Source organism: Papaver somniferum, chromosome 8 (genome assembly GCF_003573695.1).
Source record: "Papaver somniferum cultivar HN1 chromosome 8, ASM357369v1, whole genome shotgun sequence".
In the NCBI taxonomy this organism is placed as follows: domain Eukaryota; kingdom Viridiplantae; phylum Streptophyta; class Magnoliopsida; order Ranunculales; family Papaveraceae; genus Papaver; species Papaver somniferum.
The window spans coordinates 168,282,172-168,300,086 of record NC_039365.1 but is presented as its reverse complement, the minus strand read 5'-3'; the positions used below and the strand labels follow the sequence as shown (position 1 = coordinate 168,300,086).

Genomic DNA, 17,915 nt, shown 5'->3' with positions numbered 1-17,915 from the left:
ATACTGCGTCATGGATATCTTTTTATCTAGCAGTTGGATGACTTTGAAATTTTATTAGGTTTGTCTAAACATTATGATGAATGTACTGTAGAAATTTCATCATCAGAAGACATGTCTACAATTGATTTCCGATCAGTAGAGTTGGATAATGAAATTTCCAATTTTAGGGTTAACAATATGATAATATTTTCAAGTATATTATCAATGGGCTTGAGTACTTCATATATAATAGACCATATATATGAACTTTTGTTAACCATGACCTAGTCAAACCAATGGAATGAGCTTTGACCAATCCATTGATCGGGTTTTGATTAAACCAACTCGGTTAAAATTTGACCTTTTGGACTCAGAAGTACTTGAGCGTCATTAAAGAGCCTCTGATACAGAAGTCAATTATATCTACAAGGGATATAATTCCATCATGAAATGTATTTACTAAGCATGAGACATAGATGTAGTTCTGACTCATTTGAATGAGAGTTGGACACTTGGTATAAACATTTATTGGGTATGGTACAAGCGATGGAATGCAGGTATCATATAGTAGCAACAAGTAAGGTATTTTTCCCTGCGTACTCACAAAGAAACACTACACCATTTTAAGGGATTCGCAACTCAGATTAGCAACAGCACTAGCACCACTAATATATGTTGCTAAGGTTTCGCAACGGCGAGCTTTCCGTCGCAAATTCTGCAACAGCGGACACTCTGTTGCGCATCGCAACGGCGGGTATTTCATGCGTGTCAGTCGTCTGCTTGCCAAGTAACATTAGTTGTTGTTTTTCTGCCCAACTCAAGTTCAACAATCTTGGGCATGAAAATTATTCCACCCCTTTGACCTAACTCCTTATCTCTTCTTTAACCCCCATTCCTTATTCTCTCCCTCTCGCTCAACCTCAGTCCTCCGAGAATCAGACCCTCTCTTCAGCCCCCATTCCTGCTTCTTTCTCTCTCGCTTAATCATTCCTCCGAAAGAACCAAACCCTCTACATATTAGCTTCTGAAATGTTCTCTTCTAATCTTAGCTTCTGCTTTTTTTCCCTTAGCCATCCATGATCTGAGAAAAGCAAAGAACAAAACCTAACCATCTACAAAATCCAGTAGAGGTTCGCCGCTTCACCTAAAATTTCCATTAGGGTTTCCAATTTTCTGTAATTTCGAGCTTTTTGAACCCACAGATATGAGTATGAATCAACTAAGGATACTATTTTTAAGTGGATCGATTAGTTTTTTTTTTGGTATAATTTTGGTTGTACTTATGATATTTGTAGGAAGGAGAATAAGAGGAGGTTGAAAATAACAGTGAAGATGTTGCTGCTGAGGATGTGATTGTAGAAGGTAAGGAGGAATTAACAAAAAAAAAGCAACCTAATTTCCGTTTACTTGAATTCTTAGTGTTTATTTAATCAAATGAACTCATTCCGTTAAGATTTTCATGGAAAGCTATGAAATAAATGAACCCATCTTTGTTTAGAATTCAGTTGTGGATTATTCAAAGCAAGTATGTATTAGTCAAAGCAAGAAGAGGTCTGGGGATTTCTTCTTCTCAATTTTAGCTCTGATTTCATCTTGCCCTAAATACTTGTATATTATTGATGTTGTTTTTCTTTGATTTCGGGTAGTTCGTAATCATCTTGTTAATAAGTTTAGAGATGTGATTTCTTTGCACATGATTTGGAATTGATGAGCTCTTCAATTTAGGGTTTCATATGTGATTTCTTTGCACATGATTTGGAATTGATGAGAAAGAAAAATAAGGCATACCAGCTTGTTATTTAGTTTGGTCATCAAACTTGAAACTAGTGAAGTCATGGGGCATCTTGTGTAAGTGACATAACATTACATTGAAATGCATTAGACCCTGGCAAAAAGTTGAAGCCCTGGTGTAAGTTTGAGTATTGCGTCTGTGGTGATATTATTCTCTGAGTGTAGTAACTGCGAGGCTAATTTGAGTGTACTAGTTTGTCGTTATTCAGTTCTGCAGTGGCATCCTGCTGCTGCTACTCAGCTCATGTTAGCGTCAGATGATGATTCATCGCCTTCTTTAAAGGTATGGCTGAAAATGTTTGAAGGAGTTTGTTGGTCACACTAGAGGTCTGGATAAGCGAGGTCCTCCTTATCTGTTAATCAAATGACCGTAATAATTGTTTTTTCGTAGTTCAACATTTTTATTTTTGTTTATGGAGTTTGGAGTAGTTATAGATGTCCCATTATTTTTAAGATTTCTTGATTTCTGCCGAACTTCACTGTTTCGTATTTGCCAACTATCTTCATGTTCACCCTAGCATTTGGTTTCAAACATGCATCGTCTCATATGCAGTAGAATTTTGACTTTGTACTGTAGTAACATGCAAGTTAGGATATGACTAAGTGGAGCTAAAATTTCTACCTTGGTTTAAATTATGTGCATATTTCCTTAAGATACTGTGTGATGCACGCGGCACATGAATGCTCTTTTTTTTTTCACAAGCTGGTTAACAACATTATCACCTGGTACTTTTCAAGTATTTGATTCTTATGTGTTATATGGATCTGATTTTTTCTCCCTCTCACAGGTGTGATTGCAATGAAATGGTGTCCAACGGATAGCCGTTACTTGCTAACCTTTGGAAAAGACAGTCGGACTCTTTCTTGGGATACAGTTAGTGGAGAGGCAGAAATGTTTTTAATTTGATGTTCGGCATTTGTTTTTCTGATTTGTTTCAGTTGTCCCATTATTTATTTGGTCACTACTAACTGCAACATTCCTGCCTTTCGTAACTTGTTGCAGATTGTGAGTGAATTACGAGCTGGAATGAACTTTGACCTTCACTGGTATCCTAAGATCCCAGGATTGGTATCAGCTTCTTCTTTTGAAGGAAATGTTGGCTTCTAAAACATTGAGGTATTTCTCTAACCACAATGCTACAAACGCAGCAGTAGAACCCTAATGATCTGTAGCCACTCATTAAAGCCTTACCTAAATTCTGGCAATGTTTATATACGGCGCTGCTGCGTCATTTTGAGGCAGCTACAATACAGTTAAAGTATCTAGCATCTCTAACAGCCTTGTTCTCAATCCTTGGATCAGTATGTTTTTCTTTTGTAAAAGAAAGTATCTCGCCACTCACTAGTTTTAATTCTAAACATTAAATCCTACGCAAAAGTGCAAATTGAACACCCAATAAACCAATCTCGAGTCTGAATCACTAATCTATTAAACAAAATCCTAGACCCTTAATACTAATCCACAAATCTTAAACCATTACTCTTGACAACTAAAATTGATAATGTACTTCATTTCCCTACTTACTTTCAAAATTATGGCAACCAAAGATGCTAAACTCGTAGTAGTGGTGCTGCTATGTGTCAGATGATGTAGCAGCTCAATACCAATTTTCTTTCTCTGAGTATTATACATACTACGCACTTGATGATATCCTGCCTCCTGACAGTCTTAATTTTATTGATTTATTCTGATGCTTTAGTTGATATTTGTCTGTGTTGTATTGGTCCTGAGCAGTGCTCAAGTTGATATGTCTCATCAGTTAAATTTTCAACGAAATATGCATGTTTCCGTTGCTATGTTACTTTTATATGGGATTATCTCTTATTTCCTACAGCAGTAACAGCAATGTATGTCTTAGAATCTGAAGATACCCACAATATATTAATAAAGATTTTCATGCAGGGACATAAAGATTTTCATGCAGGGACATAGAAGATTAAATGCAGGGGAGGCCATCGTAAACTCAGGTAATGGTTTTGATTTGGTTGAGTTTCGTGTGGTTATGACTTAGTTAAGATATAAACCTTAAGCTTGATTCTTTACTCTAACTTGAGCATAGCCTGGTATCCTTCGATTTATTGTTCTGTAGGTTTCAGCTTCCGTAAATTGCTTAAAGTGTGCTTGGTTGTACATTAATGTAACTCTAAAGCAACTTCTCTTTCGTTTTTACTTTTCTTTCATAGCTTTTTCTACATGGAATATCTGTCACTCGTTTTAGTGTTCGAATGTGAACTCTATTTCCTCTTTTTGGTGTCCGTAAGTTCTTTTTTAGCCTGTCTTCTTCTATCTTTATGAAATGTGAGCAACTATTTTGATTTCAGTTAGACCAAGAATCTATTACATAGCTGAACATCCAATTTTAATTATGGAGTTTCTTTCGAAGAGTTTAGTTATATTTATGCTATTTTAACGGAAAATATAAAAGAAACTGTTTATATTATTTTTATCTCGTCTCTACAACTTGTTACTATTGTTCAACAGTCCGTAAAACCTTTCATAGATAAAACAGGAAATGTTTTATTGCCCAAACCAGGTTCGTTTTTGAGAACCCTTATTTATTTCCAATCTTTACCGTCTTACCTTTTTGCTAGTATGTAGGTGCACTTTCCTTTTGTTAGTGAATATTCAAAGGGTAACTTGTGTATGAATATAGTGTTGTTTGTTTTTGAGACTTCAGTACTGAAACTTCAAATTGGTTATTATGTAGGTATTCGGGATAAAGTCAAAAGGCAGTAATCTGGTGATATTGTAGCAGCAGCTGAATCTACCTATGATTTGCTGAGGAAATTGGTTAAGCAAGCGGACTCTCGTGATACTTCTGGTGGAGTTCAATCTTCCTACTCATTGATTAGTCGTTATTTCCCTGTCTTTCAATGCCTCTTTCAGTTGACACAAACTAGGCCACCCATCCATTTATGAACCTCAACATAGAACACTGTATGTCAGCCACAAAATTTTGGGTCTTCCTATTTGCTGTGGTACTTGTATACATTTATATCTCCTACTCATACTTAAAGTTCACATAAATGGAAGAATCTCTCTTTATAATATGATAGAGTTTTCTATGTCTATTGAGTGACATTGTATTTTGTATATCTGTGGGTATGTTGAATATCGGGGCTGGTTAATTGCAGGGGGTAAATGAATTATGACCAGGTCAATGTAGACTTAGACCTTCAATTTTCTGTTGCAAAACAATAGCAACACCAGTGATTTGTTGCTAAATTAGAACCTGAACCAATTTCTGGTTAATATAGAGTTCCAGGTATAGGTTTTCATGTAATTAGCAACATTTTAGCAACGGCAGAACGCAATTGCGACTAACTATTTAGCAACGGCATTTCTCGTTGCGAATTTCAGTTGCTGACCGATATTCGCAACGGAGGACGGGCCGTTGCAAAAAATGCAAAAGGGTGTTTTGCAACAGTGATCCGCCGTTGCGACCCTAGTCAGCAACAGACAGAGTCCGTTGCTAATCCTTAAAAAATGGTGTAGTGAAAATTGTGGAATTGTAGATATCAAAGTCCGATGGTATAGACAAAGTATGCACTCTTAATGCAATAAGAGATTGTACAAGCTACTTGAAATTCAACTTTGAGATAAAAATCTGGCAAAAGCTCGGTCTGGCACCGAACTTGTGGTATATTATTCCACCAGTTTGCATGTGTCCAAAGTTGTCAGAAAATTTAACAAGGAAATGCATCCTGCTATCACTCCCATGATTAGTTAAGGTACAAATGTAAGTAAATGACCATTTCTTCTAAAGGAAGATGGCGAACATGTGTTGGGAGATGAAATTCCCATATCTAAGTGCAATAGACGCATTGTCGTACTTATCATAATGTACTCGACCAAATATTTCATCCTCAGTGAACTTGTTAATTAGCTAGATATAGCTTAGCGCCGACACAATGTCTTTGGAATGGTATAATGAATGTAACCATATACTTAAACGGAACCATTGACATGAGTTTGTTTTATCCCTACAAAGACATAAAGAGGACTGCTAATGGAAGTGCAACCCTAAATTTGTTGATTATAAAGGAATAATAATCTCTTCCCACATGAAAGTAATCAGGGGGAGACATGATTGAGTTATACTTACTAAGTCATTTCTATATTCGCTTTTGGAAAGTATATGACTAAAGGAACTGTCTGGAAACTCCTATGAATGGAATCAGGGGGAGATGCCGACATCAGGGGAGGATCCAAGGATATAATGTCAACATATTTAACTCTGAAATGTGAGGTTGTGTTGTACTCTTTCTCCCTTCGATCGAGATTAGTTTTTCCCACAGGGTTTTCATTACTCGGCAAGGTTTTTTTAGCGAGACAACCATACTACACCAACTACATGATAAATGATGAAGACCTGAAGATTGCATATAGGCATGTCAATGGAAGAATATCCGTCAGATATTCAGAAATCCGATATCCGATAGGTTAAGCACTATCGGATATTCGATATCCGATAATATCATATAGGATATCAAAATCAGATATCGATTCCGATAGGCTAAGCTGTCGGATATCGGATACTTATCCGATAATTCCGGTTCTGAAAAAAATGTTAAAAACCCTTTAAAACATGTTCATAATTGAAATTTAAGTTCAATTTTTCAAACATTTCATATCGAATATTGGATATATGTATCGGATATCGGATATTAGGGTAAATCACAAATAAATCATAAATATGGTTAGGGTAAATCATAAATAAATCCATGTTCTATCGGATATCAGATATTAACCAAACGGATAGAGCCTAATCCGATTCTGATAGGTTAAGGAAGAAATATCCGATAAATATCCGTATCCGATATCCGATAAAACGGATAAAATCCTATAGGATCCCGAATACTCGGAAACGGATTCCGGATATCAGACATATATTGACAGCCCTAATTGCATATACATAATTGCTTGAAAATATCAGAATCAAAATCAAAGAAATGTAACTCGATAGTTTGTGAAGTGAAACCACTGTCAGAACCAGCACAACAAAGCAAGGAGGCACAAGTCAACTAATAGTATTGATACTACTATTGCGTATCAATACTAGGTGTTTATCAATATTATGTATAGGTAATCAGCAAAGGCATACTCTCGGACTTATCGCCTTGTACTCTTTTCCCTTCCTTAAGGTTCCATCCCACCGGGTTTTCCCTTGTCAAGGTTTTAATGAGGAAACATATGCGAGTCAGCTCTGTTCTAAGTTTTCTTGATATTGTACTCTTTTTCCTTAGTTAGGGTTTTGTCCCTCTGGGTTTTCCTGGCGAGGTTTTAATGAGACAATAGACTTAGATAGGATGGTCGTCGAGGAGAGAACAATATTTGAAGAACTACGTCTGAAGCACTATATGTGAAACACTACATATGAAGCATTAACATTGGACCGTACAAGAGGGAGTGTTGTAGGGCCTTGAGCCCATGTATGTGCGGACCATATAGGTGTAACTAGGGTTTACCTAATAACTTATATATGGAGGCTTAAACCCATATAACATGTAACTTATCTCTAATCAATAAGAGTTCTCCTTCTTCTTTCTTTCATATTATATTCCTACTTCAACAATTTGATTTTTGTTATTCTATTTTATTTTATTTTTGAAGCAGAAAGCTTAAGTGATTTTTCTTCTATCAAAGGAGTGAAAGACCAAAAGTTAATATAATAGTATTATTTGGATGAATAATTTAAAATATTATATTACATCTACAATTAATAAATTAACAAGCATGATCAACATAAACAATTCAAAGAATTAATATACTGATAGCTATAACATTTAGTGATTAATTATTGTTCCTCAAATTCCCTATGACCTTGTAAATCAATGTCATGTGTCATTAAATGTTGTAAAGCTGAGGTTCTAACGCCTGACACAGAATCATTATCACGTGGTGTAGAATTTTCAAAATCTGTATCACTTTCTGATGTTGCTGTAAAATATCCAATATCATAGTCAGCGTTTAATGTTGTAGAGTTTCTTCTAGCTGTATTGAAGTTGCCATTCTGCGGGGTAACAATTCCGAAACTTGCTATTGATGGAGAATTGTCAATCCTTGGAGGTGAATCTCCAGTATCTACAGTTTCTGCTGCATGCTGATCTCCATTGACGATGACTTTATTTTGCTCGTTGCATGCAGGATTGCATTCGAAATATGTGATCATGCGATTCTCGTCATATTCGTAGAACTTTTTAAGCAAATCGATGATTTTATCCCTAGTTGTAGAATTTGAATCATTCAAGATATCTCTGTTTTCGCGTAAGAAAACAATTAAGAACACGATTATGGAAAATGCTGCACAGAGTCCTGTAATGAGGAAAAGGACCCAAAAACTACTAAGAGTAAGACTATTTGATGAAGCGAAGGCGTCCTTGTTAGAACATGATATTTTGCTCTTGAACGAAGCTTGTTTAAGCTTTTGCGTTTTACCTTCTTCTCTTATGCTCAAGATTTTTCTTGAGATATCAGGACCTAAGGGAGAACCTTTTGGGAAAACCTGGGAATAAAAAGAGTTCATGTAAGTTCCAAACTATAAATTCCAGGCCATGATTAATTAATGGCATTAGGTGCATGCTGACGATTTTTAAACACTTCGGCAGTGTACTACAATGACACCTGCGATAAATTAATAGGAATAAGAGACGCATTTGAGAATAGATACTTACAAAACCAAGTCCATCATTTTGATAGATTTCTCCAACCATCATGTATTTATCACAATATGTTGCAAGGAGGAGTTCGATGTATGGGAGCTCCTCGAAAGCAGCATCAATACCACCTTTACTTGTTCCTTTCGAGAAGGCTTCGTCAAATTCTTCAGGAGACCTGTAGATATTCAGATTGGATCGTTGAACTGTTAACATGGATGTCAAATTCTTCAGGAGACCTGTAGATATTCAGATTGGACTCAGCAAAACCCTTCTGCTTTAACATTCCAAACACAAACGAACCTTCCTGATAACCCACATTGTACCCATATTTGATCAGTTCATTAATATTACTGTAGGTTGGATCGGATCGTTGAACTGTTAACATGGATGTTAAATTTGCTGTATAACTTTGTGTGAGAATTAGCACAACAAAAAACCAAATTCCAATTACAAATCTACCCAAAGTGCTTAGCACTCTCTCCTCTGCAAGATAAACAAGTGTAGAAACTATTAGAGCTATACCTATACACAACCATATATGTAGCTAGGAAAAGTGAAGTATAACTTTACTCTGTGCGAAGACAAGCGTTGAGAAGGAGAAAGAAAGCATGGTGCCCCACTGATACAATGGATGAGGCCCTCCTCTGAACTCCCTATTTACTCTGTGCTCGAGAATCCAAATTACAGCGCCAATGATTAAAAAGAAAGCCCCAGTTGTTACCCAGAGCTTCCACTCTAATGGCTCGAGGAATATCCAAGTATCCTTGCTCATATCTTTTTTCACCCGCACAACCATTGATACCCCTCCTTCGGCATAGGGTAACGTAAAATCCACGATCTCCGATCGATTGGCTGTAATAGTAACATCTCCAACTACGGCATCAAACTTCTGTTAAGATTACATGATAAAACAAATATTAATTGCTGAGTAAGATAACTTCATCGCAATATTTGGGAACATTGGTCTATTTGGATTATACATTTGTGGTACTAACCTGAACATTCACTTGGTACACAAGATCATCGTAACTTCCAGCTTTGCCATCATTATTCTGAAAAGGAATGAGATCATAGAGAACTGCATATGTCAACTTATCTAATGCAGCATCAAACACCTCTATGCAATAACCAGTGACTTCATATCCCGAATAACTACCCAAATTCTTTTCTACCTTCACAAATTCATTGAAACCCTTTTTTAATGGAACTACAATTCTTAACTTTTTATGATTTGTTGGAATTTCCCAACCTTTAAGAATGTTCGTAGTATCTCCAGGCCATATGATGGGGCGTAAGTTGTCTTTGTTTGATGTCAAGTATGTGCTTTTGGAAGTCTCAACTAAGCTTATATCCTTTATGATTCCATTAGAAAGTGTCCAAATTCCAACTTCTCTTGCCCCAGTTCCAACGACATTGAGTATTTGAAAGGTTTTGGATTGCAGTTGCCTATCGACGAGCTGAAAGTCCCCACTTAGGCCTTTAAATTTCATGTTGGAAATTCCTTGCAAAAGTTCAGGACCTATTTGAGAAACACCTAGTTTTGCAACATCGCTTGAGTTTAAAGAGGCTGCGGTTCCCTTACTGAATCGAAGATTGGCGCTTTTAAGTTTCTCAACTGCTCTTGCCAGTGCCCAAACTGTATCATACGCCCATATACCTAAAATATCCAAATTCCTTTCAACATCTGGGTTCTCTTTCTGAAACTTTCTTTTCCATTTCACCCCAAATGAGCTAAGCTCTTTGGACATAGGAATATATGGCCTTACAGCTACTACTCCTTGCATTGAATCAATAACCGAAGAATTGAACGAACTCAAATGAGAGCCTAAGCCTTCCGTAACTATCCAAGAGTACCCTTCGCTAATCATACCAATTTGTTTAGCTTTCTCGAAAATACGTAATCCTAGTGGTGAGACCATGTGCAGAATGAATACCTTGTTTGTATTGTTCTTAAGTTGTGAAGTTCTTGGACAATTCGATCGTCAGAAGCTGAATTGGGGAATACACTCCTATAAGGAACTCTAGTATTGATATTTTGAAGCGCATCAACTAAATATGGAACAATACCATGTCCATATTCGGTGTCTTCATAAAGAGGTACAACTTGTTCTCCATCCAAAAGCCTTCACAATGGCAGCAATGGCATTTACTTGAGCTGAATCTTCTAGTGATGTACGAATGAAATAAGGATTTTGAGAAAGAGAAATAGAAGGACTTGTTGCACTGAAAGAAATAATCGGAACTTGAGATCGGCTTCCAAGAAGAACCATGTGAATAGCTTGTGCTGATGACATGGGACCTATAATCGCTTGGACTTCAACATTTTTTATCAAATCTATAGCTGTCATATGCAAGCGATAAAAATAAATAAGCAGTAGTTGTCATATGCATCAAGCCAAAATTAAAAAAATTATTAGGTGCTTGGCATCTATAGTATACCAACTGAATTGAAAGCATCTTGCTTCAAAAAAAAAAAAAAAAACTGAAAGTATCTTATATTAGCACCTATGATGCTAAAATGAAGAGCATTATATGAGATGTTAAAATAAAGAGCTAGAAGAAGAGTCGTGCTACTACGTACGCTCTCGAGTGCATAACAATACAACGAGATTCACAACCATTTATGTGCATCTCTATAATAGTATATCAGAAGATTTAAAGGGCATGCTCATGAACTCCGTGTTAATTAGGTTATATAAATTTTGTATATATATATGGAACTCTAAGAGCAATCCAGCCGAACAACAAAATATAGAAATATGGAAATGCGGACTAGTAAAGTATTCCAGGTGGTAAACGGCATCTTCACCCACCCGTTCTTCTTCTTCACTTCATGAGAATTGTCAGAGACAGCCTATTAATTTTTAACTCTACATATATTCTAATGTTGTATTATCTATGTAGCCTGAGAAAAAGAAAATTAAGGAAGAGGTATTCATAATTATCTACAAAGCTAGGGAGAGTGAATTTACCTGCAGAGGAAGCATCAAGGACATCCCTGTTAGAATCCCTTAAATGGAAAACCAACCTTCTCTTATGAGGAGCAGTTGCATAAAAGTCGGAGAGAGCCATGTTCATGGAAGTCAACCACACCTTTGATACAGACATGTTCAGATCAAGAACCACACCAACTTTAAACTCCTCAACTACTACTTGTTTTGTATTTTGACCCATTACCACTAATTCATGATCTCCTCCTAACAAATGAATAACAACGAACAACAAGATTAGTTGATAATAATTATGACTTATTAGTTCCTTCATACCTCCCCATCCATCAGCAAAAATCACTAATCTAATGATGACTCCGATCACCAATTCGCAGATGATAATCTCATGGGTTGCCGAAGTACAGACGCTATCTCAAAACAAATAGATAGGCATAATTTTGATTTAGACTTGAGATTTTTCCACTTTTCCACTTCTTGTCGACGATGATGTATATTTATAGAAGGATAATAACTATCAGTGTCTCGTACTTTGGACGCGTTTATATATGACTAGGTGAACACTCAACATGGTTGATCTGGGTTGACATCTTCAAGCTCATATAATTAGTGGTTAGGTGAGGTAACGAAGATTGGAAAATGCTTGAATAAGGATTTGGGTTGACATCTTCAATCCCGTAAAAATAAGTGCTGTCCGTATCATTGAATATCGACTTAACAGCATGATTTAGAGCATTTTCCTTAATCTTACATCATTTAGTGGCGTTTAGTTGTTTCTTTCTTGATCTCACTGGATTCTCTCCCGTTAAAATCCATGCTACTAATGCAATGCTCTGGACTTTAGTCGCTCACCGCCTCACTCCTCGTTTGCTTTTTCTGGTTCACTAGTCAAGCCCCCACTAGCATAATATTCTGTTGGGCCTTTTATTCACCTAAACTAAAGAACGGTTTTTTTTTTGGGGAGCAGCGTTTTTTGGGACCATTGTTTTATTTTGGGTAAGACATTAGAAGTAATTCTAGGTTACCCCTTATCTAAATATTTATATTAATACTAAAATTACCCTCCTGATTATTTTTGTATAATGATTAATTAGTGTGATTAATCATTGATTAAGGTTAAATTAATAGATTTTTTTTTTTTTTAAGAAGTAGAATTATTGAGTGACTAAGTGATAGAAGAAGAAGAAGATGGAGAAAAAAAATTATTTTGAGATGGGTGAATATGGAGAAAAAACATCATCTGGGTACCGAAGTATGCTGGTAACTTAGTGAATGTTGCTATAAATGGCCTAAAATATCTTCAAAATCAAAATTGTAACAAAAAAATTTCAACCAGGTCAACAAAGTTCGGTTATATTATATGAAGAACATGTATCCAAACTTTCTGTAAATGTAGTTTGGTTAATAAATCCAAAATCACAGGCAACCGAACCAGAGCTTTAATGGAGTTTTTGTTTGTTCGGCTAGCTGATGAAAAATTAAATGTAACCGAACTGCTATGCTTGAGTTTATAGAGTTTTGTTCGGTTCAGTCGACTCGACCATGTTGTAACCGAACTTTAAACAATAGAGTTTGGTACGTTCGCAAAAAAAAAATTGCGATTAAACTGAACTCAACATTTGGCTATAGAGAGAAGGGTTCGGTTTGAAATTATTTTTGCGAGTTAACCGAACTCATTATATAGGTTTCCAGAGTAAACTTCGGTTAGGATTTTTTTTTTTTTTTGTGATTAAACCGAACTCAACATTTGGCTATATAGAGAAGAGTTCGGTTTTGAAATTATTTTTGCGACTCAACCGAACTCAGTTGTTCGGTTAGGAAAAAAAATTCTTAACCGAAGTGTTCTTCGTGTTCTTTATTTTTAAAAGTTCGGTTATAAAACTAGGGTTTTTTTCAAAATTATCCTAACCAAACTTACTACTGTAACCTCCAAATTCAACATATTTTGATGACTACGACTCAAAATTTCAATCAAAAACGAATTATAAGTTATGGGTTTGTGGGAAAATACTTATGGACAGTTTGTTTTATAAAAGATTGATTAATCGACGACGCAAATTCAATGAATCGACGATGATGAAAATTTGATGATTTTGATTAGATTTGTATATGATCAGGTTTAGATGATCATAAATTGATGAAGAAGAGAAGAAGAAAAATTATAGAATAGAGGAAGAAGAAGTTGTAGGTTAGTTATATATAATTTTAATTAGGTAAAAAGGGTAAACTAGTCATCTCCAACTTTTAGGACACCCCTTATAATTATAGGGAAGGTGGCCTAATCAAATCATGGTCCCATCGAAAAACCCATGATCCCCAAAAAATGGTTCAAACTAAACTAGGTTCATTTTTTTCTTCTTTTTCTGACGAACAGTTTGCACGACTCTAATGGGAAATTGGGTCAATTGCCCAAATATTTTTAAAACATGATTTTAATGGACGAGTAAAATTAGTATGGGTGAAATTGACACCAAAAAATAGCAAGAATGAATCTGGATTCATCCTGACTTAAACTTAAAAAATAGCGAGGGTGAAAATAAGAAAAAGTATTTGAAAATGGGTAGGATGAAAATGTTGACATCCCAGCTATTTTTACATTCTCGTCCATTTAAACAGTATCAAATTTTAGATGTCTTTTTCACCCAGAAATTGTCGTTATTGGGTCACTTGACCAATTTTGTGATTTGGTAATCTGTTACTACGAAGACAATTTTGGTCGAGTGGGATGCTAACGGTGAAGCTTTAGCAACCACGGGGTACCCATGGGCACACCAAAATAAAAACTACTTCTATTGAACCCAACTCAAAGTAGAAAGGTCCACGAGAATGAAAGGTGACTAGCCAAGTAAGTAAGATATTATTTGAAGCAAATGTCGTTCTTGAGCAGTTGAGCAGCTATGATATATCCTTACGTACGTCTTTCTCTTCATTAGTACAGTTGAGACCTTTCAATTTTGCCGCTTTTTGCACACTTTTTAGGGGTTTATCTCGATTATTTCTGCCCCTAGAAATGAATGTTAGTGGTTGCCGTGAAAACAATGGTGGTGGTTGTGGTGCTCAAGCACTTTCAAGTCGCTACCCTAAGTCAATGGTAATGCTCTTGTTTTGGTGGATGTGTGTATACTATTCTTCTCGGGGATCAGTCATATTATAAGACCCAACTAAGTTGAGATTTTTTTATATACACTTTGAAGAAAAAAGTAATCGGAATTGCAAATTCAAAGCACTCAATATCCGTTCATGTTATGGAGATGAAATTGTTACACCAACACCTATATCTCAACTTCAGTATAGTAGTCTTATTACGCAGCCTTATTCTCATCATCTCGTGCATGTCCGTTTCTGTTAATTGCCTAATTGTCATCAATCGTGCCAAATCAAATGACCGGCTGGCGCTAGTTGCATTTAAGAACGGAATAACTGAAGATCCACTCGGAGCACTGAGTTCGTGGAACAACAACAATGATTCTCTTCATTTTTGCAAGTGGAAAGGAGTTACATGCAGTCATCGTCATCCTAATAGAGTCACTAGATTAGACCTTGAATCCAAAAGTTTGGCAGGTTCCATATCTCCTCACATAGGAAACCTTAGCTTTCTTACTGATCTCATCCTTAGCAACAACAGTTTGAACAAAGATATCCCACAACAAATTGGTCGTCTTTTTCGGTTAAAACACTTGAATCTTTCGCGTAATATCTTGGATGGAGAAATTCCGAGCAATATTTCTCGTTGCTCCAATCGCATACACCTAGATATTTCTCAGAACAATCTTGTGGGTAGCATTCCAGATGAACTAGGGTACTTGTCTAATGTCAAAGTGTTGTGGCTCCAGCATAATAATTTTTCTGGAGAGATTCCGACTTCATTGGGTAACATTTCAACATCTCTTACTCATCTTGGTCTTGGTTATAATAATTTGGATAGAATAATTCCAAACACTCTAAGCCAACTAACAAGATTAAAATTTCTTGATATTACTTCCAACAAGTTGTCAGGTATTGTCCCTTCTTCACTCTACAATATCTCATCACTTGAAGTTTTTTCATTGATGTTCAATCAACTCCATGGGACTATTCCTTTTGATATTGGTCTCACCCTGCCAAATATAACCTCTTTCTCAGTTTCAGGAAACAGTTTCACTGGAATCATTTGCCAATTCATCCAGCCTTAAGGTTTTACAGTTGTATCGAAACAATTTTGTTGGATCGGTACCTTATAACCTTGGCCATTTTAATAATCTTATAAGGTTAAATTTAGGAGAAAATGATCTTGGAAGTGGCCAAGCTAATGATCTCGACTTCTTAAATTCTCTGATCAATTGTACTAGTTTGAAAAAGTTATATTTCTTTCGGTAACTTAACAAGACTGATCCAACTCACTTTATCATTTAATAGCTTAACAGATTCAATTCCTCCTAGTATAGGAAATTGTGAATCTCTGCAGAGCTTGGTCCTCTCGAGCAATAGATTAACTGGTAGTATCCCAAAACAAGTTCTTCAACTTTCCTCTTTATCAAGGTTTCTCACTCACTGGTCCACTGCCAGTGGAAGTTGGCAACTTGAAAAACCTTGGGATATTGGACCTTTCTGAAAACAAATTATCAGGTCAAATTCCAAGTAGCATAGGCGACTGTTTAAGCTTAACAGGTCTTTTCTTGGATGGTAACTACTTTCAAGGAAACATTCCACCGGCTATTACTTTCAGAATTATCATAATAATAGTTATTGTGGTTTTATTTCTAATTTCAGTCATGTTTTTGCTCACTCTTTATTGGAGAAACAAGTCAGAAACAAAACCACCTTTGACGGCTTTAGATGTCGGTAATCAGTACATGGGAGTTTCTTACAACGAGCTTCTTAAGGCTACCAATGGATTTAATCGTTCTACCAATTTGCTTGGTGTGGGAAGTTTTGGGACTGTATATAAGGGAATTCTTAGTCTGGATGAATCAAAACCTGTTGCAGTTAAGGTTATACAACTTCAGCAAAAAGGTGCAACCAAGAGTTTCATGGCCGAATGTGATGCCCTTAGAGAGATTCGACATAGAAATTTACTGAAGATTGTAACTTGTTGCTCGAGTATTGATTTTCAAGGTATTCCTTTCAAAGCTCTGGTTTTTGAGTTCATGGCTAACGGGAATCTAGAGAATTGGTTGCATCCATATGCAAGTAGCGTAGACCAACTGCAACAGAAGAATTTGACCCTGGAAGGAAGATTGAACATTGCAGTTGACGTTGCTTCTGCACTAAATTATCTTCACCGTGAGTGTCAATCCCCCATTATTCATTGTGATCTGAAGCCAAGCAATGTCCTTCTCGATGATGATTTAGTTGCCCATGTGGGCGACTTTGGCTTGTCTAAGTTCCTTTCTAATCCTTCCAGTTATTCTTGGCAGCTGAATGAACAAGACGCAAGTTCAATTGCAATAAAGGGATCCATAGGTTATATTTCTCCTGGTAAGAAAACCAAACTTATCAACTATCAACAGATATTGTTATGTGCATACATAGTTCAATTACTTGATGTGTTCTGTTGTGCAGAATATGGAATGGGTGGTGCAGCGTCTACAGAAGGTGACGTGTATAGTTATGGGATCCTTTTGCTAGAAATGTTTACGGGAAAACGACCAACTGATGAGATGTTCAAAGATGGTTTAGACATCCATAACTTCTCCAAGATGCATATGTTGCCAGAGCGCATTGAAGAGATTGTTGATTCGCTTTTGCCGTCTGAATTAGGAGAAGTTCATAATGATGATGAAACTATAAGTTACGATGTGTCGGCAAACGAAAGAAGAAATATAGCAAGAGATAAAATGCGACAAACCTTGATTTCGATAATTCGAATTGGAGTTGAATGTTCTTCCAAGTTACCTTCAGATAGGATCAACATGAGTAAGGTTATTTTGGATGTACAAGCAGTAAAGAATCTGTTTCTTGGTGGTGAAATGTAGTAAAAAGTTAGAACTTTTCTGATAACACATAATTTGTAGTTGGGCTCCTTTTCGATTGTCTTTGTCAATTCCTCTTCAGTGAACTTTGTGATAAAAGCTAAGGAGTCCAACGCAGTACACAGAAATATTTTCCAAGGTCACTTGTTTTTATTGTTTTGCTGTTTTTTTTTCTTTTCTTACCAAGTTATACTCTCTCAGAAAACCCATTCTCTAGGCAGGGGACTGGTCTATCAGTGCTGCTTATTTTGATTTTTTTTTCCTAGCATTTTTAGGGGCCACTCAAAAGGATTTAGGGGCCAACAATAAAACAAAAAAGATCGCTCAAACGTAAAATGTAGCCATTCCTTATCTCGTGTAATTCGTAATGGCAAAATTGTCCTTACATAATCGGAAGATATTATAACATTTTTATCCTCCGAATACATACGGTAGACAAAATATTGCCCAGCCTTCCGATTGTAGTCGGTGCAGTATTAGAATGATTTCTTTTTCATTTTTTTCATTTTTTTTCATTTTTGGGAAAAACAGAGATTTTTCTGGTTTTGAACTTGCAATAATCGGAAGATACGTCATAAACCTAAAC

At 36.1% G+C, this 17,915-nt stretch overlaps 3 protein-coding genes and 1 long non-coding RNA gene across 4 annotated transcripts; 3 read left to right on the top strand and 1 right to left on the bottom strand.

Annotated features, from left to right (window-relative positions):
* The first annotated feature begins 2,556 nt into the window (after positions 1-2,556).
* On the top strand, positions 2,557-4,701 carry LOC113303205. The gene is made up of 4 exons (XR_003337351.1): positions 2,557-2,644; positions 2,774-2,887; positions 3,674-3,738; positions 4,479-4,701. It is a non-coding gene; the product is annotated as an uncharacterized LOC113303205 (long non-coding RNA).
* Positions 4,702-7,493: 2,792 nt separating this feature from the next.
* LOC113301201 (glutamate receptor 2.8-like) lies at positions 7,494-11,852 on the bottom strand. Its single transcript, XM_026549951.1, has 5 exons — positions 11,403-11,852; positions 9,426-10,771; positions 9,001-9,319; positions 8,446-8,913; positions 7,494-8,276 (listed from the first exon to the last, which is right to left on the bottom strand). The coding sequence occupies exons 2-4, from the start codon at positions 10,347-10,349 to the stop codon at positions 8,597-8,599; spliced, it is 1,560 nt and encodes a 519-aa protein (XP_026405736.1). The 5' UTR covers positions 10,350-10,771; positions 11,403-11,852; the 3' UTR covers positions 7,494-8,276; positions 8,446-8,596.
* A 2,569-nt stretch (positions 11,853-14,421) lies between these two features.
* LOC113303898 (probable LRR receptor-like serine/threonine-protein kinase At3g47570) lies at positions 14,422-15,566 on the top strand. The gene has a single exon (XM_026552982.1). The coding sequence runs from the start codon at positions 14,624-14,626 to the stop codon at positions 15,548-15,550; it is 927 nt and encodes a 308-aa protein (XP_026408767.1). The 5' UTR covers positions 14,422-14,623; the 3' UTR covers positions 15,551-15,566.
* Positions 15,567-16,105: 539 nt separating this feature from the next.
* Positions 16,106-17,521, top strand: LOC113303896 (probable LRR receptor-like serine/threonine-protein kinase At3g47570). The gene is made up of 2 exons (XM_026552981.1): positions 16,106-16,835; positions 16,920-17,521. The coding sequence occupies exons 1-2, from the start codon at positions 16,130-16,132 to the stop codon at positions 17,330-17,332; spliced, it is 1,119 nt and encodes a 372-aa protein (XP_026408766.1). The 5' UTR covers positions 16,106-16,129; the 3' UTR covers positions 17,333-17,521.
* Positions 17,522-17,915: the final 394 nt, after the last annotated feature.